Below are 22105 nucleotides of genomic sequence, written 5' to 3' on the forward strand. Positions count from 1 at the left end.
CGCAGAGGACACGGGTTTGAGCCCTGGGCCAGGAAGATCCCACATGCCATGGAGCAACTAAGCCCGTGTGCCACAACTACTGAGCCCGCGTGCTGCAACTACTGAAGCCTGCACACCTAGAGCCCATGCTCCACAAGAGAAGCCACCACAGTGAGAAAGAAGCCCACGCACTGCAATGAAGAGTAGACCCCCGCTCACTTCAACTAGAGAAAGCCTGCGCAAGCAGCAACGAAGACCCAACGCAGCCAAAAAAAATTAAAAAAATAAAAGAGAGAACCCGGTGACAAAGATGAAAGCACAGCAAAGAAATGAAAAATGGTACCAAGGAAGCGAACTTTGCATCAAAGGCAAACACACGACTAAAGAAACAGCCGACCACGGGGCCACTGTCGCTGCCCCAGGGGCTCTGGAGAGGCCGTTGCTGACAGCAAACTCACCAACATGAGTGAGAGCAATGGTTGCGACAAAAAGGATGAAGACGTCACATAGCAATGGATGCCGGCAAAAACTTCACGTGGAAAGAACTCTCAGAGGTACTTCACAGTGAGGAGAGCACGACAAGAGGTCGGCAGCAAAGTGTCCGCTGGCCGAGGCACAAAGATGCCCCCTCAGGTGGCAATTACAGATGAGAAGGCAAGCGCTGCTCAAACTACTCTTGGTAAGTTTCCCACAAAGAAATAAGGCACTTTAGTTCTCAGCGTCTAACGCTTTGTTACACTGTACTAACTCCACATCATCACGTTTCTTTCCACATTTTTAACCAAAATTCAAGAGATTTTGATGTCTTGAAAACAATCTTTTCACCAGGACGACTTATTACCATTTAATAATCATTTCCCACACCAATCGTCAGGCTGTTCCACCCGGCTGCGCACGTCAGCAGCTGCCCACAGGGACTACGAGCCCACTGCGTGCCCACAGGTCGCTGTGCAGATGAACGAGCTGCTGCCTGGCATAGCCATGGTGACCCAAACCCCTGCTGGAAGCCACCCCTCTATTACAAGAGTCCCCGTCAGGAAGGCGGCCCCCCTCACCTGAGCCCCGGCCCCAGCCGGTCTTGACCAGGATCTCATACTTGAAGCGACCCCCCTTCCCGCAGAACGGGATGACGCGGACCCGGCTGACGTCCAGCTGGTCCAGCTTACGCAGGATCACAGCCGTGACCGCGTAGGTCACCAGGCACACAGTGCACGTCAGCAGGACGATGTAGTTCACACTTGAGGCTGGCTCCTAGGGAGACAGAGCCATCAGGCCCCAGGGGCGCAGCCCAGCCCTCACCTGCTCAGGGCGGAGCCGGGGCTCCCCAGCAGTCCAAGGATGCAGCACCACTCACGGGGAAGATGAAGTGGACATGGCTGGGAGGCACAAAGAGACTGGCACCGAAGGCGGTGAGGTGGCGGGTGAGGCAGACAGCCTGGCTGGGCGAGGTCTCCTCTAGGGGCACGAGGCCCTCCGTCCGCCACGCCATCTCCTTCTCGCTGAAGTACTGGCAGAGGGACGTGTACAGACCCACGGACACCTCCAGTGCTGACCATCGGAAGTGGCTGGTCAGGTTCAGGTAGTAGCTCGCGCCCAGATCTCTGGTCCTGGGAGAATTGGGGGTATCATGGCCAGACCTGGCCTGGCCCGCTCCCCAAACCCCATGGGGAGCCCTCGGGCCCTGGCACGTACGGATCCGATCATGTCCACCTGCCCTCAGAGACCAGCCCCACCCCGCCAACAAGTCCCACTGCTCCCAGGTCCAGGGCAGGACGTGCTCACCCCGGGGCGATGAAGAAGGTGTAAGGCCTGTGGTCGTCGCCTGCCAGGACCTCCGGGCTGATCCTCCTGCTGGCGGAGCAGTTGTGCTCGTTGGGCCAGGGCATAGCGTGCAGGTAGGCGGCCAGGTAGGGCTCAGGCTCCTCCGGCAGGTAGTGCTCTGCAGGTGGCATGTGCAGGCTCAGACCCCTGCCCGGGCAGCTCACACACCCCAGGGGACAACCCCGGAAGCCCTCCCCAGCTGCCCCGCTGCCCTCCAGTGAGGCCCCCAGGGCTCCATGAAGCAGGAGACTTTACCGAAGGCCACGAGTTGGGGGTGCCCGCGAGAAATACCTGTTCACCTGGCCACCCCACTGCCCCACACAGGCTGGGCCACAGGAGGGAAGAGGAGGCCGCCCACCGAGGGCCCCACCATGCCACGCACCGTTCAGCACCATGAAAGTAAGCTGCAGGTGAAGCCCAGCCTCAGGGTTGCTGTTCTCGGGGGTGACCATGACACTGACTGAGGCCTGGGGCTGGACGATGGCGGAGCCAGCAGGGATGCGGTGACCCTGGGCAGCCTGGTCTGAGTTGTTGGGCACCTTCACGGTGATGGCGCGCTCTGAGGCCAGCTGCCCAATGGGGATCTGGGTGCCGGCCTGTGTCTGGAAAGCCATGGACGCCACCTTGGTGGAGACAGTGTAGTTGCTGATGTAGCCAAAGGGGAAGGGGTTGGAGTCGACAAGGAGGATGAGTTGCACCACATCACTGAGGTTGGACAGGGCCCCGCTGAAGGCTGCGGGGATGGAGAAATGGCAGCCAGGGCCCGAGGCGTCGCCCTGGCACAGCAGACTCAGTGGATCCGAGCGCTTGCCCTGTGCAACGATCTCTTCACCCGCCAGGGTCAGGGGCTCCTCGTTGAGCACACGGGAGCGCATGAGGATGCCCATGAGGGCCGATGAGAGCTGGTAGGCCCTGGACGCCACCAGTAGCGATGGCGGCTCTGCCCCCAGCTCCGAGGGCTGTGGGCCCTGCACGTCCAAGGTGGCCAGGTGGATGAGGTCGCCTACGGATAGGAGAGATTAGGGGGAGAAGTGGGGGGAGGGGTCATGGGGAAAGGTCGGGGGGAGAGGCCCGGTTGGGGGAGAGGTCTGGTGGGGAGAGAGGTGGCGGAGAGGTTGGGGGAGAGGTTGCGGGGAGAGGTCTGGTGGGGGGCAGAGATTAGAAGGGGGGTAGAGGTGGGGGAGAGGTCCAGGGAGCAGCAGGCGCCCACACCTGTGATGTTGAGGATGCTGTCGGCAATGGCAGTGGGCGTCCCGGTGCCCGCAGCGGTCTCAGCCTGCAGGATGCGCATCATGCCCTCTAGCTTGTGCAGTGTCTTCTTCAGGCACGAGCGGCACACGAATTCCCAGCTGGACACCTGCAGGGAGCCCATCACCATGTCCAGCCCCACTCCAGCCCAGCTGACCCAGGCCAGGTGGGGGCCACTCAGCAGCAGCTCCCCCTGCCACTTCTGCCCCTCAGCCCAGCTTGGCTCCGTCATGCTCGCTGTGTTCCTGGAGCAGTCTCTGTGACAGCAGCCTCCCCACCTCTGTGGAGCCGTTCCAAACCACCTTTCATGTTGCAGCTGGAAAATCCATGCCAAACACGGCTACACCCATGGGCATCTCTGCCAGCAGCCCTTCAGTGGCTCTTCCCCACACACAGGCAGAGTTCAAGGTAACGTGGCCCCACTGGCCACTCCGGCTACGCACACAGCCAAGTAAGCCATGTCACAGACAGGGCGACCCCCACTCAGAAGAGCTTCCCCTCCCTTCTCCTCCACAAGGCCTGGGCAGCAATCCCCTGCCACCCTGAGCACAGTCCCCCCCGCCGTCAAGACAGAGCCCAGCCCTGCCCGGTTGCTGAGTCCTAGGCGAGGGTGGCGGGGTCAGGTGCAACCTCAAGCCCACAGGCAAGAGCACAGAACAGCCTCGTCCGCCCCCACACCTGGGCCTTGTGCCCTGGACCCCTGCAGGGTCACCCTGGGGGGCACCCGTGGCTCACACTGGGACAGCTGAGAACAGGCACGTGGACACACAGACTTGGCTAGGAAAGGAGCTCTCGGGTCGTCAGGGTTGGGGGTCCAGGGCTGCCGCAGGGCCTGTGTCTCATCCTACCGTGCACTGGGCCAGGGCGGCTGCAACCTGCTGGATGTCGTCCACGGTGTTGACCCGCAGGGAGACCAGGGTCTCAGTGATGTTCTTGCGTATCTGGGCGCGCAGCTGCCGCCTGGGGTCTGACTCTGCCGCCATGGCCAGGGCCTGCTCGTACTGCAGGCACAGGGGAGCCATCAGCAGGAGATGGGCAGCCCCGCCCACAGTGCAGGCCAGCCAAGGGCAGGCATCTCGGCCGCTGGCTAACACCAGTGGCGACTCGAGCCCTGTGTCAAGGGCCAAAGGGGTATTCCCCAGGACCCCACGTGGGGGCTAGGGGCACGAGGAGGAGGCAGCCTGGCACTGGGGAGGGCCCCGCAAGTGGGTGCTGCTGGGAGCAGGAGTGGTGCCGAGGCCCTGGTCAGGAGAGGGGGTCTGGGCCACCCTCAGCACAGAGGCCAGTGCAGGAGGGGCTCCTCGGCCGCACTGACCTCATTGAGCACAGCGATGATGGCCAGTGAGTACTCGATGACGTGCTGGGGGTCGGCCTGGCGCAGCAGCCCAGGCAGCGTGCTCTCTGTGAGGCTGTACAGCCAGGGCGTGAGATCTGGGAGGCCGTCGGGGGACTCTCTGGGGGGCTCTGGCAGGGTGATGGCCAGAGACCTGTGGGCAGAGGCTGTGGATGAACAGGTGGCGGGCCCCCCTCCCACCCCCGGCCAGGCCGTTTCACGGGCACAGGCTCACCTGTTGAGGGCGACCACGGCAGCACCCAGCTGGTCCTGCACAACCACAGCCAGGCCCACCACAAAGTGGGGCGCAAAGCCAGGCGGCAACACGGCCCCATAGGTGGAGAGGCTGCCCTTGTAGACACAGAACTCCTCGCAGTGGCCCTGGCGACAGCGCCGCAGCAGCAGGGCATACACCAGTGGAGCACCCGCGTCCTCCTCGTCCTGCCAGCCTGTGGGCCCCCCAGGGCATCAGCGGGGTCCCCACGTGCCCCCCATCACCAGGGCCCCACGGCCGTACTCACCCACACACTCGAAGTGCACCTTGGTGGTGAGGGCGCGCACGGCCTCGAGCGGGAAGAGGCGGCAGGAGCCCCCCAGTGGAGGGCGGTTCGGGGCGAGATGGATGGAGGCACAGCCCTGCTCCTGGCCCGAGCGGCCCAGCACTGTGAGCGTAAATGTGTAGCCCTCGCCGTCCCGCAGCACGCCGCGCCGCACCACCAGCCGCATGCCCGCACTGCCCGTGGACGTGGTTGTCTCGTCCAGCACCAGTGTCTCATTGCTAAAGCTGCGCGCGGCCCAGAGCTGAGGGGGCACCCAGATCACAGGTGCTCAGGGGCAGGTCTCCCCCAGGCCCCCCACCCTTGGTCCCCACTGGGGGCCCCCTGCTCACCCCGCGCTCGGAGCCCCCGCCGCAGTTGTCACAGCGGCCCTCCAGGTACACGTAGGAGCTGCGGCTCACTGCGTACACCGCCTGCGCCTTGCAGGACACACACTCCAAGGACACGATGGGTACCCGGCCACTCCGGATCAGCACCTGGAGGCCGGGCAGGATTAGAGAGAGGCATGCCCACCCTGGCCAGGAGCCTCCAGACTGGGGCTCTGCTCCTGAGGCCCAGACCCTTGAGTCTGCCCCGTGTGGTGGGTGGTAGTGAAACCCATGGAAGAGCAGGGCCCCTGCCCCTGCCATCCTCCCACCTGCTCCTCTCAGACCCAGCCAACTCCTAAATCAGCCCAAAGCCCAGGTTCTGTGGGGCCATGAGCTCAGCCCTCACCCCGGATATTTATGTCGTTTTGTGACTCCTAGGATTGGCGAGAGACAGGGGAGGAGGATAGGGGGAGGAGGGAATTTAATGAAGTGCAGACCACGATGGGCTTATTTTCTGCAGCACCCCGGGCCGATCTTGGGCCTGGTACACAGCAGGCACTCGACAGGTGCTCGGCCACAAACGGATAAACAGAGGCATGAAGGTACGGATGGACGAGTGTCCGCGTGAGGACAAGCATAGCTCAGCACAGCCCCATCTGAGCCTCCCACTGCTCTCTGCCCTGGGGGCGGGGCCCACATCAGCCCCAGACAGTCACTCCGGGCAGAAACCTGGCACGGGGGACGGACACCCCATCCAGGGCACCAGCAGGGCCTGATGCACCCACTCCTGTTACAGCAGCAGGAGTGGTGCCATGGGGCCAAGCATACGTGGTCCTGACCACCTGGCGGCTTAGGTTGGGAGAGAGAGCGTGCTCCACACACAGGAAAGAACAGGCCCTCCCCATTCAGGGAGGGGACACCATGCTCTGGGGAAGGGACGTGTCTTCTCGCTGTTGGTCTTCAGTGCTGCGGGGACAGTGAATTTCTCACAAACCACTAGGGCCTGTGCTGTACCTCTAAGCTTTGTGCTCAGCTATGGCCTTTTTGGAATAAAGCAATGCCAGAGGAGCATCTTGTTAAGTAGAATTAGCATCAAGAGTAATAATGACTTAAAACCAATAGCTTCTAGAAGCACTAAAACAAAAAAACAAAAAAAACCTTAAAAATGGGTGCTCAGGGACTTCTCTGGTGGTGCAGTGGTTAAGAATCCGCCTGCCAATGCAGAGGACACGGGTTCGGGCCCTGGCCCAGGAAGATCCCACATGCCGCAGAGCAGCTAAGCCCATGTGCCTCAACTACTGAGCCTGTGCTCTATCTAGAGCCTGTGAGCCACAACTACTGAGCCCGTGTGCCACAACTACTGAAGCCCACATGTCTAGAGCCTGTGCTCCGCAACAAGGGAAGCCACCACAATGAGAAACCTGCGCACCGCAACAAAGAGTAGCTCCCATTCACCGCAACTAGAGAAAGCTCACACATGGCAACAAAGACCCAACGCAGCCAAAGATAATTAAAAAAAAAAAAGGGGTACTCAGTACTATGTACGGGCAGGGACCCTGTGCACTCAGCCTCTCTGGCAGTCCCCCCCACCCTGGGGGCCGGTAGCTCCACCCAGGCCTGGGCCAGGGCAGCACCCACCGTCTGGTTGGTGACCTCCTCCTTGCGGCCTGCCTTCCATACGGTCAGGTTGAAGGTGTACTCCACACCGGCTTGCAGACGCTCCCGGGGGATGGTGACCACGCTGCTCCCACGGGGCCCGAAGTTCAGCGCACACCCGCCAGTCTCACTCTGCAGTCCGTAACAGGGCCGGGGTTGGGGGGGTGCACGGGGGTGAGACCCTAGGCCTGCCTCCAATTAGAGCCTGGCCCGGGGACGGCGGGGAAGACCCCTCCCCCTGCTGGGATCGAGCCCACCAGGCACTCAGACATATCAAGCGGACCCAAGAGCCTGCCAGCCTCATTCACACAAACGACCTAAGGGGGATCAGGAGGACGACTGCCCCGCCATGTGGCTGACCTGCGTCGAGGCCACGCAGGCCCAGTGGAAGCTGAGTGGCGTCTGGTCACCGTCCTCCAGGTTGGGGTCATAGGACTTGCTCCCATCCAGCACCAGGTCCTGAGAGTCCGACCACACACGGTAGGAGCCACCCTCGACAATGGGCACCAGGCGCTCAGGGGCCACTGTCACATTGGCCTGGATGCTCCGTGCCAGCGGTGTGTCCCCAAATGACACCACGAACACAAAGCAGTAGTGGCCCACAGGCAGCACCATCCGTGGCACCACCAGCTGGGGCCGGCTCACATCCACACTGGGCAGGGTCACCCGGGCCATGCGCCCAGGCCGCTGGCAGCTGGTGGCACGGTACACCTCCCAGCGGTACTCAGTCTGGTACGTGACGCAGTCGCGCAGGTCAATGTGGGCCTCCAGGTAGTTGCGCTGGGAGCGCCGCATAAGTACCTGCGGGGGCAGGGCCACATCCACCTCGGGCTCCCTGCAGGCCAGCACGTGGACGGTGACCGTGGTCTGCGCCACAAAGAAGCTCACCAGGTTGGAGGCGTTCACCTCCACACGGTAGTCCCCAGGCTGCAGGTAGGAGTGAGCTGCCCAGGGAACCTCCGTGTCCTCTGCCAGAGCCCCGTCCCCAAAGTCCCAGTGGTAGGCCACACGCCGGGGGCTGGGGCTCGTGGCAGCCTCGAAGTGGGCCGAGCGGTTGGTGAAGCAGCGGCTGCTGCGCAGCGCCACGTGCTGAATGACGTCCTGGACCTCAACCATGAGCGTGTGGTTCACGCCGCCCAGCTCGTTGAAGGCTCGCACGTGTATCTCCAACTGCCCCGCGGCCACGGGGGTATAGGTGACATCGCGACCCGACAGGATGACCAGCGAGTCCCCCTGGACCTTTTGCAGCGAGAAGTACCACGCGTAGGCAACACGGGAACCCCGCTGCACCCGGGCCGTGAAGTTCCTCTCGGCGCCCGTGGCGATGGCCGGCTCACAGCAGTCGGGCACCTGGAGCCCACCCACGGCCTCTAGCACCGAGACACGCACCTGCGCCTGCACCCGGCTTACATGGTTCTCAGCCTGGATGCTCACCGTGTAGTCCCCGAGCCGGGGGAAGCTGCGGGAGAAGTGGGGCCCAGGGAGCACCTCGAGGCCAGCCCCGCTGACCTGTAGGTGGAAGCTGACGGCCGAGCCAGCGGCCAGCAGGATCTGAAAGTGAACCAGCTGCCCGGGCTCCACCACCTTCCTGCTGGCCCACAGCACCAGGCCCACGATGGGCTCCTCCACCGTGAGGTTGTGTGTGGCCACGACCCAGCTGACCGCATTGGAGGCGTTGAGCTGAATGGAAAAGGTGCCAGTGTCTGGGAGGACAACGGCGATGTGCTGGCCATGCCTGCTGCCACCTGGCACGGCCCAGCACCAGCTCACGTTGGTGCCCGAGGCCAGCTGCCCCCAGAAAGGCACGGTGGAACTGGCCACCACAAAGCTGCAGTCCAGTTCACCGGCCCTGATGCTGAGGCCACTGACAGGCACTTGCACAGCCACCTCAATGCTGGCGTTGGCTGAGCCCAGTTGGTTCTTGGCCGTGACTGTGACCAGGTGCAGGCCAGGGCTGGGAAAGGTGTGGGTGGTGGATGGCTCTGAGGTCTCCCAGCCCAGCCCTTCCTCCAGGGACCAGGTGTAAGTGACGCCACTGCCACCAGCCAGCTCAGCACGGAGGGTGACACTTGCATTGACAGCCACCGGGTTTGGGGAGGCGGCGGCGGCCAGCCACCCCACAGGCTCCACAAAGTTCACAGTGCGGTTGGCTAAGGCGCTGCCCAGCATGTTGGTGGCCCGCAGCTGGACGTGGTAGGTGCCAGCCTCGAGCACGGTGAGCGAGAAGGCTTTGCCGCTGCCAGCCAGGGCCAGGCCACTGTCCCGCTGAGCGGTCCAGCTATAGGAGATGTTGGTGCCATCCCTGACTGTGGCCTGCAGCTGCAGCGTGCGGTTGGTGGGGAAGCAGCAGCTACCGCCGCCGCCCACCACCTGCAGCCCCTCGATGTGCTGCAGGACATAGATGAAGATACTGTCCTGGGCCGCGCCCACCTCATTCTCAGCCGTGACAATGATGTTGAAGGTGCCGACAGACCGGAAGGTGTAGGAGATGGTGGGGCCCCCAGGGATGGGCGTGCAGCGGTCACAGAGGACCCAGGAGTAGTGCACATCACTGCCCGCCTCCAGGGAGGTGCTGAAGCTCACGCTGCCGTTCAGGGGTACCACTGTGCGGCTGGCGTTGACGCTAAGCCCCCGCACACGCCGCTGCACGGTGACATTCAGCTGGGCCTCCCCACGGCTCACCTCGTTCCAACCGGACACCCTGACGGCGAAGCAGCCCGTGCTGCTATAGGCGTGGGTGACCGCAGGGCCCTGGAGCCGCCTGCCATCCCCCAGCTCCCACAGGTAGGTGGCGGGGTGCCCACGTCCCACAGCAGAGAACAGGTAGGGCTGCTGCAGCTCCAGCACGTGGGAGCCATTGACCCTGATGCCTGTGAGATCCACAGGCTCCTGCACCTCCACGAGTGCCGAGTCGTTGGCGGCTGAGATGTTGTTGGACACGGTGACCGTCACCAGGTAGGAACCTGAGTCCCAGTAGGTGAATGTGGCCTCGGGGCCCCCGACGCGGGCAGCGGCATCCTCGGTGCCGAAGTCCCAGGTGTAGCGGTAGGGGAATGGGGGCCAGGCACAGGCAACTAGCCGGGCTGCGTCCCCGACCCGCACGAACTGCCTCTCGGGCCGCACGGTGATGTTGCCCACCTCGGGCTCCACGCAGATGCTGCTGAAGTAATGCGCCTTGTTCACGTGGCTCGACAGGACCAGAGCCAGGGGGAATGTACCGCTGTGTGTGAAATTGTGCATCACTGTCGGGTCTCCCCGGACGGTCGTGTTGGACGAGCCGTCCCCGAAGGTCCAGTCGAAGATGTAGTTGGTAGGGTCCCCGGTGACGTGGGCTGTGAGCTGGGCGTGGGGCTGGGTGGGGATGCAGGCCGTAGGGTCGATCCACAGCACCTCCAGGACGAAGACCTGTACAGGCAGGCTCCGGGCCAGGTTTCCAGTGGGGCTGGACGCACCCACGGTCACTGTGCAGTTCTGCGCCCGCAGGTAGACATGCTCTACCGTGGCCTCAGGGCCCACGAGCACTGTGCCGTCCCCCATGTCGAAAGTCCATGTGACATTGTCGCCCGAATCCAGGGTGGCGCTGACCACCACGGGTGCACCCTGCTCCACGGCCGGGCTCAGGCTCACGGTCAGGCCACGGAGCTCCTCGAAGACACGGACACTGATGCTCGCCACTGTACTGCTTACCGTGTTGTTGACCTCCAGTCGGATGTGGTAAGCGCCCCTCGAGGCAAACGTGTGGTTGACCTCTGGCTGGGGCTGTGTTACAGCTGGGGAGCCATCCCCGAAGTCCCACGTGTACAGGACACCCCCGGGCGAGGGAAGCGGGTGCGGGAAGAAGGTGACAGGCCAGCCAGCCACCAGGACCCGGCTGCCCGTGGCCACGGCCACGGTGGGCAGAGTGGCACGCACACTCACAGGCACCTGCTGCGTCAGGTTCTCGAAGGTACTGGACACGAGCAGGGTCAGGTTGTATTCACCTGGCAGACAGGCCCAGAATGGGTAAGGGGCCGGGGCCACCGCCACCACCTACTCAGCAGAACCCCTCCTAACCCCGTGCTGTGGGCAGGGGCATGGGGTGGGGGTGAGGCGCAAAGCAGGGCCCCAGTTCTAACGTGAACAGAGAACGCCCTTGGACCCAGGCCCAGGTGCTCTCAGCACAGGGTGAGTCGCAGGGCTGAGGCAGAAAGATGAAGAGCAACCGTCTCCAGGTACGACTGCCCTTGGGGTGACAGGGCAGGCACAGGTGAAGGGCTGAGATCATAGGGGAACCACTGTTTACTCTGCATTTCTGTGTGTGGGGCTTCTGGAATTTCAAAAATGACTAAAAGGAACCTTCCCTTCTCCCCCAAAAAAGGCTCAGGAGAGGAGTCAGGAGGTGATAGAAGGGTCCGGTTTCTGGCCAGCAGACTTGAATCATGGGTCTCAGAGGCCTAGTCCACCCCTCAACACTGGATATCCCTTCTTCACCCCAGTGAGGGCCCTGCGCCATCAGCCCAGGCTGGATCCCGGGAGGCAGGACCAAGGGGGGCTGTCCCCCAGGGAGGGGCTGTCCCCGGGGCAGGGCTCGCCCAAGCTGGAGGCTGGCAGGGCAGTGGGCCTGCCCCTTACCTGGGACAGTGTAGGTGTGTGTGATGTTGTGCTCCACCAGCACCTGGGCCACTGTGGGGTCTGGGACCTGGAAGGACTCGTTGTATGGAGGCTTGAACTGGCCGATCACCTGCTCCCCATCCCCAAAGGTCCACCTGCCAGGGCAGCAAGCAGGCGGTGAGCAGGCTAGGAGGGGGGTAGGAGGGAAGGGTGGGGAGGGCCCGGCTGTAGCCCCTTTCCTTGCACCTCCTTTCAGGGTACCACCCGCCCTGCTGCAGCCCCCCAGCTGCTCCCAACGTCCTATGTACCCAGCACGTCCTGAAAGATGAGGAGGTGAAGGCTGGGGCCCCACCCAGGGGCCCAGCACACTCACAGAAAGGCCACCTCCATGGCCGAGTCCACCAGCACATCAGCCGCCAGTGCCAGTGTGGCATTGGGGGGCAGCACGGGCGGCACCGCAGACACCCGCAGGCCCCGCATCCTGTGCATCCGCTCGACTGTGACGTTGTAGTTCACGGTGACATTGCTCACGTGGTTGGAGGCCGTCAGCTGTGGGGACAGGCGGCAGTGAGCAGGCCACCAGCCGGCCACAGGGCAGCGTGGACAGAGCCCCTCCCCGCACTCACCCACAGCTGCCACGGGGTCCTCGGGAGCAAAGCAGAACAGAAGGCACAGGTGAACAGCGGACAGCCCAGCCCCCGCCCCCCCCACCCTACTCTCCACCCTGTGCCCACACCCCACGCCCACCGAGAGCTTGAAGACGGCAGCGCTCTGGTAGATGACGTTGAAGACCACATTGTGGAAGGTCAGGGACTGCTTGTCATCAATGGTCCAGCGGAAGACCACGTCCGAGCCAGCCTCCACCACAGGGCTGTACCTCTGCGGAAGGGCACAGCGTCAGCTGGCCATGGCCCTGCCCCAGCCCAGGGTCTCTGGGGGACCAACTGTGCCCTCAACCCACGTCTATCTGCCTGGACATAGCTCCCTATGGGGCTTCCCTCTAGGCTAAGGAGGCCACACAGTGCGGGGCTGAGCCTGGGCTTGGTTACATCCTGACCTCTCTGTACCTCAGTTTCTTCATCTGTAAAGTAAACCCAACACCCGTGACAAGAAGCCAACCCACCTCAGTCTGTGCACCCCCATCCCAGGGCTCCTGCTCAGGCCCCCATAGCTGGACAGCACAGTGCCATTTGGGAAGGCACGTGAGTCTCAATGGGCCTCATGGTTCTGGATGTTTACCTGAGTCACCTGATAGAACAGGTGTGAACAGGGAAGCCAGGGAAAGGGGACACAACTGCCCAACAGCCCCTGTGCTAAGGCTGCAGAACTGGTGGCTGCCTTATGCGAGGTGGGTACTCCCAAGACAGGGACAGGGACAGCCCCTCCCAGAGTGGCACCGACAGTGGCCGGGTGGCATCAGACCCCAACCTCAAAAAGAGCTCACTTTAGCCAGGTGGGAACACAGCAGGGCCCCGAAAACACACCCAGGATCAGCGAGGTCAGAGGTGGGTGAAGAGCTCGACAATTCGTGCAGGAAATGTGAGAGCAAAAAGAAGCATTTTCAGAGCAACTGTTTCACAGGTGACTTCCCAGTAACTTAGGAATTAACGAACCATCTGAGGAGCCATTGAACAGGACCTGCCCAGAAACTGACACTGAGCCCACTGTCCCCTCTGCATAGGAACCTTGTCTCAAGGCGGGGCGGGGGGCGGGGTCCACACTCACCACCAGGACGCCCTGCAGCACTCGGGCCTCAGGGCTGGGCGTGGCGCGGAGACCTCGGATGGGCTCCTCAGCCCTTACCCGCAGGCTGAGGTTGGCCCGGCCAGCGCCGTTCTCCACCACAACCTCCACATCGTGCTCGCCCTCGCTGAGCCCGGGCAGCGCCAGCACCGAGAACAGGGTGCTATTGGCCTCATGGGCACAGCCAGGCACCAGGGCAGCCACAGTGGCAGGGCAGGCAGCCTCGAAGGGCGCACTGACGTTGCCCCCACGCCAGCGTGCCGTGGCCGTGGCGTTGGTGCCGGAGTCCACCTGGAGCACCAAGGCCGAGCCGTTGGTGGGCATGTAGAGGTGGCCGTCGTAGGGGGCCGGGTAGATGGCCCGAAGCCCTGCCACCGGGGAGAGCACGTTGAAGCTGCAGGACAGGTTGTGCCTGGACACGCTGTTGCCCACTGTGGCCCTGACCTCATAGCGCCCCGGCCGCCGCAGCCCCGGGTTGGGGCTCAGGCCCAGCAGAGGGGTGAGCCGCTCTGTGGCAACAAGCAGCCGCAGGGCGCAGGCAGGGCCAGACGGGGCCGCCTCCAGCTGGGCAGGTAGGTGGGCCAGCCAGGCTGAGACGTTGGTGGAGAAGTACGGGGCCTCGGAGCCAGGGATGCCGGGTGCCGGGGGGCAGCGCAGGAGGGCGCCCGGTCCAGCATCATGCTGCAAGCTGATGAGGTCACCAGGGAACAGAGGGCTGTCCTGGCCGTGGAAGGTTACCTACAGAAGAGGGGGGTGGGCCTGTGTCAGGTCCTCACAGTGGGTCAGGGGCCTGTAGGCAGCACTGGGCCAGGGGCTCCAGCGGGCAGCAGAACCCCCCTGGGGTAACCCAGAGTCACCCCCTACAGGGGTCTCAACACTTCTCACTCACTCACACACCACCAGGCTTCACAGGGGCCTCCAAGGCACTCAGGATGGGGAGAGACAGAAGAACACACAGGGCACAGAGTATGCAGGCAGGGGTGGGGCTTCCCCAGACAGGGGAGGGACTTCTGGACACTGGCCAGCCTTGCCCAGAGAAGGGAAGAGTCCTCCTTAAAAGGCAAGTGCAAAGGCCCTGGGGCGGGAGCTTCTCACGGTTGGCAGAGGAGGAAAGCACTGCCGAGGCGGGAGGCGGGTGAGTTAGGGGACCTGGAGGGCTGTGCAGAATAATCTGCATTTTGTTTGTGTTTGATGGGGAGGCAGAAGGCACCTAGGCCAGTGATACACACCGAGTACTGGGCGGGGGGGCCCGCAGGCACAGAGAAGAGGAACTCTTTCCACAATGCATAGGAGACCCCAGGGAGCCCCAGCCCTGATGTGGATCTGTTGGCACAGGCCCGAAGGTGGCAGGGGGCGTCCAGAGGCAGGCAGATGTTGGATCTGGGGCACGGGTGTCCTTCTGGTGTGCATGTAGGGATGGGCTCAGTCCTGTTTTCCAGGGACCTACCCTGGGGCTCGCTGCTGTTTCCTGGGGCCCCTGCAAGGAAAGGAGGGGTGTCAGGTACCCCAATTTGCTAACAGATCATAAGGACGCCCTGCTACGACATGAGGTCTCGCCAGGCAGTGTACCCGGCCCCCACCATCACTCCTCTAACCCTCCCCACACCAGGCCAGCTGACTGACCCCGGCGAGTCCCCAGCCCCAGCAAGTCCCCACCAAACCCATCCTTGGGATCCCCAGCATGAGTTGGCATCTCTGTGGACCCCACTCTGTCCACCTTGAGGCTGGAGACCAGTCCAGTGGGCAAGGGACCAGCAGACACCACAGTGCAGAGAGGCCGCTCGAGCCCCCCAAGTCCCACTGCCAGGATGGAGTCCCACCTGTTCCTCCCATGGCCCGATACACCTGCAGCCGCAGCTGGGCAGGCCCGCCGAGCTCCGGGGTCCCGAACTCGGCAGCAGTGAGGAAGGCTTCGCGGCTCGGGCTCAAACCAGGAAACACCATCACCTGCCAGGGCAGGGGGGCCACTCAGCTCCGCCGACCCCGGCCCTCAGCCGGCCCCACCCCGATGCCCGAACACCCACCAGGTCAGAGGGGAGGAGCCACCAGATGGGCCTTCAAGAGGCCCCCACTGGCCTCATTTCACACAATGGGAGACAATGTCACTCAGGAGAAAAAAAATCAGGTCAAAACCATCTGTGAGCAACAGGAATTGTATCTTCATTTCTAAAAAATCTCCAAGCACTGAGAGAAAAGGCTCAGGAGCGTTCAGGGCTCTCCCGATGCCAGGCCTGGGTGCTACTCCCCTCTGCACTGACTCTACTGGACACAGAATGTTAATAAGGCCCAGAAAAAGGCTTCTTGTTTTTTAAAGAGAACTGCAACAGCCAGGGCAAGAAGCCTGGAAGGCCAGCCTACCTCAACGGGCTCCCGGGGGGCTGTAAGGGCCTCCTGCTGTACCAGGGGGCTCAGGGGCCCCTGCAGGTCCCCACTGGGTGCTCCCACGAGGAAGTTCTCTGCATCCCACACAGGGCCTGGGGTGCAAGTGTGCAATGAGGTGCTGTTCCCAGGCCGAGGAGTGTGTTGGGGGCCCAGGGTAGGGCCAGACCTGGGACTGAACCACCTGGCAGTAGCCCCTGGCTCCCTCCACCTGTTTTGTCCAGTGTGGGCTCAGTCCGGGACAGTAGACACTCAGCAAACACCTAACAAACACTGAACAGCTAAGGAATGAACTGGGGTGCCAGGGGCAGCTGTCCTGGCCAGGATGGGAGGAGTTCCCGGGGTGGCCAGGGGACCCTGTATGCTTTGGAGGAGGGGTGTCCTGGGCCAGGGCAGCAGGTGCTCCCCAGCATCCCAGGGGCCCCAGCGCACCTCCGGGCCGCAGCTCACAGACGTAACTGTGCGGTGCCGAGCACAGGTCCGTGTTGCACTGCCCAGCAGGCCCGAGCCGCACGCAGCGCTCAGCTGTGGCGGGGTGCGGCTCCCCGGGCAGCCAGTTCTGGCAGCTCTCCAGGCTGAAGGCCTCACCCTGCGGCGCTGGGCCCACCTCTACCCCCTCCACAGCCGAGAAGCCAATCCACACGTCCAGGCTCCTGCAGGCAGACAGAGGGAAGGGCAGGTGCTCAGGGGCTCCCCGGAGATAAGCACCCCTCCCTCTGCCCTCTCTCTGGGGGCACCCTCCTCAGAGCAGCCTGTCAGGCAGGCTCTGCCTCTGTCCCCACTTTCCAAATGGGGAAACTGAGGCTCAGACATGACTTGGCAAGCAAGGCCCACACCAGTGCCCACCCAATCACCCATCTCATGGGGCCAGGGGCCCAGCTGAGACCCTCGTGGGGCTCCATCTCACTCTGGCCCAGGGCCACGTAGACCTGTGTGTGCCCGGAGGTGAGGCTCCAGGTGTGGCATTTGGGGACCAAGACACCCACATATCAGTCCCCAAACAGGCTACTCCCCACAGCTCTGCCAGGGCAGAGAGACCCTCCTGGAGGCAGGGCTTGTAGATACAAGGACAGGGACAAATACTGGGACAGGGTCAGACAGAGGGACAGGCAGCAGGGGTGGCTGAGGTGCTGTGGTCAGAGCTGGGTGCTGGGACTGCATTACCACCTGGGAACCAAGTGACCTTGGGCAAGGGCTTTGACTGCTTTGGGCCTCGATTTCCCCTCGGGAAGTCCAGGGTGACCCACAGTCCAATCAGCCCCTTCCCACACAGGGACCCTGGGAGAGGAGGGGGGCCTGGCTCCACCCCATCCCACCCCCCAGCCATGGCAGGTGCTAAGGGCTGAGTAGAGACCAGGCGGGGCCGCCTATGGTGACCACTACAGAGCACATGCCCCCACAGGCCTGGGCAGCCAGAGCGTCCAAGAGGCTCCTTGTGCATGGGCAGCGCTTGGCAGCAGTGACCACTCGCAGGGGAGCAGCATGAGGAGCAGGAGGAAGCGCAGCCTCCGTGGTCACACCAGAACCTCCCCTGTCCCTGCCAGGAGGGGCCCAGCATGGGACAGTGGGGGCAGGATACAGGGCCGGGGGTGCACCTCCCACAGTGGGCACCCGTGTCCACATCTGTGCCAGGAGAGCTGATAGGAACGGCTACACGCAGGCACAACATGGCTCCTCATCCCCAGAGCCAGGCTGGCTGGGTGGAGACAGCACCTCCAGACACCCCAATGTGCTCATGCTCCATCCCCACCCCAGCATTCTGGGGACCTCCCCCCACCTCCTAGCCTCTCCGAGGACCAGCGGCATTTGGGCAGGCACCTGGTGACGCGGGAGACCAGGAAGTGCTGGACAGCAGGACTGTCCACCATGGCCAGGGCGGCCCCGGCCCAGGCCCGGCACTGCTCCTGTGCCTGCAGCCAGGCCGCCTTCTCCACCACCAGGCGGTAGCAGCGGCCATTACCAGGGAAGATCTCAGTGTCCGAGGGGCAGAGCGGATGCACCACTGGGGGGTCAGAGGGCAGAGAGACGGGGCATCGATGTGGGTCCGACCAGGGCTGCCCCACCCACCCCGACTCAGGCCCAGGGGCGGGGCGGCCCCACCTCGAGCTGGCTCCTCGCCCAGGGCCACGATGCTGTAGGTGGCCTCGAGGCCGGAGCCGCCACGGTTTCGGACGCCAAGCTTCAGGGTCTCGTTGCTATGCACAGAGGCCAGACACATGAGCTCCAGGGCTACGGGAGCCGCCTCCACCCGCACCTCTGCCCAGAGCCGAGCAGAGCCGACCCCCAGGGCCAGCACGGCTGTCACGGGATAGCGCCCAGGCAGCACATAGTGGTGAACGGCATCCGGGCCAGCAACGTCCACCTCAGGGGAGCCATCGCCGAAGTCCCAGCGCGTGGAGCTGACTGGCAGTGAGGCAGTGACGTGGAAGGCTGCGGGCTGGCCAGAGGCCAGAGGTCCTTGGGGCCCCACCAGGGCAGCCCCTGGGGAGGCAGGGAAGATGTTCTGGAGGAGGGTGGGCCCCCGGCAGGTGGGGGCGGGGGTCAGTGGGGGGCTGGAGCAAGAGGGTAGGCAGGCCGAAGAGGCATTGGGAGGCCGGGCCAACCCGCACAGGCACCTGCCCTGCTCTGAGAGGGCCGCAAGGCCCTGGCCAGCCGCGAAGCAGAAGGCGCTGCAGGCCGCAGGAGCCAGCGGGCCCTCGTGGGCAGCTGAGAAAGCCACCAGCGCCACGGCGCCCGAGCTGTCGTCAGGGACACAGGCGACGTACTCCTCACCTGGAAGGGACAGGCAGGCTGGTCCCGAGGGTGCACCCCACCCCATTCTACACCCCAGATCACATCATCTCCGACCCTCCAACGGCTGCATGGCGCTCACCCCCACCCCCAGGCTGGTCTCCCCGCCTCCCGTCCACATGGTCCCCTGGTCCAGAGGGCCTCCCTGACCCCTCCCCCAGTCAGTCTGTCTCAGGCCCTGTAATTATTTCTCTCGTGCAGCTGTTCCCCGATCTCCATCTGCCACCCTAGGCTGGAGACCCCTGAAAACCGCAGGGTTCCCGCCGGCTGCTTGGCCAAGCTGCCCGGCAGGGAGGGACCAAGCATGTCCCGCCCACCCGCACTCACCACAGCCGCTGTCCAACAGGGGGCCGCTGAGGAGGGGCCGGCCGGCCAGAGGGCCGGGCCCAGCGCACGTGGCCGCCTCGGGCCGCACCACGCGGACCTGCTGCTCCTCTGCCCAGCGCGGCAGCCAGGCCAGACCACAGTCACACTCCAGCGGGTTCCCGCTCAGGTTTCTGCAGGGGGCGGGGCAGGCTCAGAGGGCAGGTGTGGGGGCCACGGGCCCAGCTGCCGACAGCCACCAAAACCAACAAAACTTACATTTCACTTAAATTAAATAAATTAGCAAATATTCCTTCTTCTAATGTAGAAATCTTGTTGTTGCTTATGTCCCTGGAAGAAAGGAGAGATTCGACAAGGTCTGATGTGAGCCCCCTTAACTGCAACAGTGGCAGGCAGCCGCCACCTGCCCACTGCGTGGAATCCCGCAGCGGCCCTGGAGGGGACACTCACAGCTCCGTCAGCGCCGAGAGGTTCGCCAGGAGCCCAACGTCCAGCGCCCGGAGCAGGTTGTGGGAGACGTCTCTAGAGAGTAAAGCAGCTGCAGGTCAGTGCTGGGGCCCAAGGCAGGGCACAGAGTCCACCCGGGCCCACCTCAGATGCTCTCCAGCTGTAGCCTCCCACCCTCTGAGCTCCCTCTTCCCAGGACCAGAGGTGGAAGACCTGAATGAACTCTCATCTGGAGAGCCCGAGGCAGGAGAGAGCTGGCCCCTCAGCACTCCATCCATGCCCTGCCCCTTCCCCTCCCACCCCCTGCCCCCTCACCCAGCAGGACTGCACCATGGAGGGCATGCTTCACCCCTCCACACAGGGCTCAGAACACACAAGGCAGCCCAGGGGTTTCCAGGGCCAGGGGCCCAGCTGCTACCAGCTGGAGGGTGGGGGAATGTGGCACAGACCACACAAACGGGAAGGGGGCTCTGGTGGACGACCCCATAGCAGAGCAGTACTGACAGCCCGTGCTAAGTCTCTGGGGTCTGGGCACCAGAGTTAGAGCTGGATCTCCGTAATTGCAGGCCCTCAAGGGCAACAGAACCATATTAGAGAACCGAACATGGTGCAAGACACGGCAGAAGAGTCACGGGTGCTCAAACAATGAAACTATGAGCAGAAATAAAACATCAAAAGCCAGAAGATCCAACTGCACAAAAACATGCAACTTCCACACAAAATATCATACAATCAGAAAACAAACAACAAGCTGGGAAAAGCACTAGCAATTTAGATAATGGATTAAAGGCCCATAATCCCCTTTCCACATATGCTGTTAACAAACCATAAAGAAAGCAAGCTATTCCAGGGGAAAAAAAAGGCCAAAGATGAGAATAGACAAGATTAACGAAACATATACAAATGTCACAGATACACAGAAAAACGCTGGTCTCATAACAACTGGAGAAACACCAATGAAAACAGCACAACAGCACTATTTGTCTACCATCACCCCCAGTGCAGGTGACGTGGTGGTGACACACCAGTGACTACACTCCAATGACTACATCACCCCAGCCCCTCGCAAGTCTTTCCGAGGTTACACTCTCTAGCCAACAATTCTACCTCCCCACCCGGCATAGAGGTGGAGGCCAGTCACCCAGCCAGTCCACCTCCTGGTCAGGGACCCCGGACCAGCCTGACTCAGTGGACACCTCCAGTCGCCACTCCCCCCAGGCCTCCCTGTGCTCCCACAGGTCTATACCTCCCATCATAGTCTCCAAACTGACTAGGCCTGGGCCTTCCACCCTTGGAGCCTCTGCCCTTCCAGGTGTCACTCTGGCCCTCTGATGTCCCCAGAATGCCTCTCACCAGGCCTGCCCTTCCCACTGATGACCACCCAGTCATACAGAGGCCAAAGGTCTGTCAATGCCTCCTCCAGGCCTATCTGTCTCCAGGTCCTGTCAACCCAGCTCCTAAAACATTCAGACTCCCCCACCCTACCCGAGCCACAGCCTGGTCCAGACCCCCATCCCTGGGCATCCACCCAGCCTTCACAGCCCCTCTAATCCGTGCTCCCATGGCAGCCTGAGGGGTGTCCTGAAGCCCAGCTCCATCAGCCACCCTCTGGAATGGGTTTTGCTCTCTCCAGCTGCCCCACATACAGCAAGAACTTAATAAGAACTGGCTGGTGTGAAGACAAGGCCCTCCTGGAAGCCAGGGGCCTGAGTGCCAGCCCAGACCCCAAGACCATGCCCAGGGGTGGTGCTGGGATGCCTGGTATGATACCTCTGCCTGGCTCACAATGTCCAGGACCACTTCTGGAATGAGGCTCAGGAAAATGCCTGGTATGATACCTCTGCCTGGCTCACAATGTCCAGGACCACTTCTGGAATGAGGCTCAGGAAATGGCCCCCACTCCAGGCCCTGACCACTGCTCCTTCCTGGGGACCTGCTATCCACATGGGGCCTCATGGCCACCTACACCCAAATACTGGCTGGGGGCCAAGGGCTGGGAGCCAGTTCTCAGTCGGGCTGCTCACGTGATCCTGGCTTCCAACACAGCCAGGTGGCCACCTGGGGGACTTCTGGAGGGGCACCACCTGCCTGCAGGTGACATGAGGGAAGCCAGGCCCAAAGGGGCTCCTGTCCCCCTCTGGCCCCCACCAAGGCAGTGAGGAAAGGGGGACTGTGGACGCACTCAGCTAACCCCTGGGAGCCTGGTCTCTCCCTCTGCATAGGGGGCAGCCACCGGGAGACTTGGCACTGAGTGGACGGCATGTGGACATGACGTGCTCAGCTGATGCTGGCTGCAGCCTGCCTGGGGAGGCAGCAGGCCACAGGCAGCCTCCAAATCATAAGGCCTCAGGCAGGAGGGTACAGGCAGTAGGTGGGCAAAGGTGGGCAAGACCAAAGTTCTCCCCTGAATCGGGGGCTTCCTCAAGAGGGGCTGTGAGTAGAACCTCGGGCACAGTCAAAAGAGCTACATAGCTGCAAGGGGCAGGGTCCTCCCAGCAGCGGGACCTCTGAGACTGGATGGGGGTCCCACAGGGTCAGGGCTGGGGCTGCAACTCCTGCTGGGATCAGATGGGGACGGAGGCTTCAGCCCAGAGGACCTGCAGCCCCATCGATGCTCTGACCAGTGGCCTGACTGTGCAGGCCAGGGGGACACCTGATTTGGCAAAGGCTCTATCCCGGCAACAAGTGCAAAACGGCAGTGTGGGCGCCACCCAGTAACGCCGCATGCCCTGAGAGTCCGACTGCTTTGGGCACCAGAACAGCCACGTGCACGCCCCGAGGCACAGCCGTCTTTCCCCTCGCCCGTGAGATGTGACAGGAGCTGGTCAGCAGGTGTGGCTCACATCCCCACTTAGCCACAGAGGCAGGAGAAATGCAGCTGCAAGATGCAGTCCCCCCGCTCCCCGTGACTGTTCAAACTCTAAAGAAAG

The 22105-nt window shown here is 62.9% G+C and overlaps 1 protein-coding gene across 1 annotated transcript in view; it reads right to left on the reverse strand.

The window, feature by feature from the left end:
- The window catches only part of PKD1 (polycystin 1, transient receptor potential channel interacting), a gene marked incomplete at its 5' end in the record, with an annotated part of 47888 nt that overhangs the window by 11731 nt on the left and 14052 nt on the right, over positions 1 to 22105 (reverse strand). The window contains 25 exons of the mRNA XM_079718317.1: positions 1035 to 1230; positions 1334 to 1586; positions 1762 to 1918; positions 2183 to 2803; positions 3013 to 3157; positions 3897 to 4049; positions 4364 to 4535; positions 4617 to 4830; positions 4903 to 5182; positions 5271 to 5414; positions 6885 to 7034; positions 7263 to 10882; positions 11514 to 11647; positions 11866 to 12041; positions 12240 to 12371; positions 13218 to 13973; positions 14465 to 14712; positions 15056 to 15182; positions 15594 to 15709; positions 16047 to 16267; positions 17433 to 17616; positions 17715 to 18386; positions 18732 to 18901; positions 18987 to 19058; positions 19179 to 19250. Of these exons, the coding sequence (XP_079574443.1) occupies positions 1035 to 1230; positions 1334 to 1586; positions 1762 to 1918; positions 2183 to 2803; positions 3013 to 3157; positions 3897 to 4049; positions 4364 to 4535; positions 4617 to 4830; positions 4903 to 5182; positions 5271 to 5414; positions 6885 to 7034; positions 7263 to 10882; positions 11514 to 11647; positions 11866 to 12041; positions 12240 to 12371; positions 13218 to 13973; positions 14465 to 14712; positions 15056 to 15182; positions 15594 to 15709; positions 16047 to 16267; positions 17433 to 17616; positions 17715 to 18386; positions 18732 to 18901; positions 18987 to 19058; positions 19179 to 19250 (9185 nt within the window). The remainder of the gene's footprint in view (positions 1 to 1034; positions 1231 to 1333; positions 1587 to 1761; positions 1919 to 2182; positions 2804 to 3012; positions 3158 to 3896; positions 4050 to 4363; positions 4536 to 4616; positions 4831 to 4902; positions 5183 to 5270; positions 5415 to 6884; positions 7035 to 7262; positions 10883 to 11513; positions 11648 to 11865; positions 12042 to 12239; positions 12372 to 13217; positions 13974 to 14464; positions 14713 to 15055; positions 15183 to 15593; positions 15710 to 16046; positions 16268 to 17432; positions 17617 to 17714; positions 18387 to 18731; positions 18902 to 18986; positions 19059 to 19178; positions 19251 to 22105) is intronic.

The sequence above is a fragment of the Hyperoodon ampullatus genome (assembly GCF_949752795.1).
Source record: "Hyperoodon ampullatus genome assembly, chromosome: 14".
Taxonomy (NCBI): Eukaryota; Metazoa; Chordata; class Mammalia; order Artiodactyla; family Ziphiidae; genus Hyperoodon; species Hyperoodon ampullatus.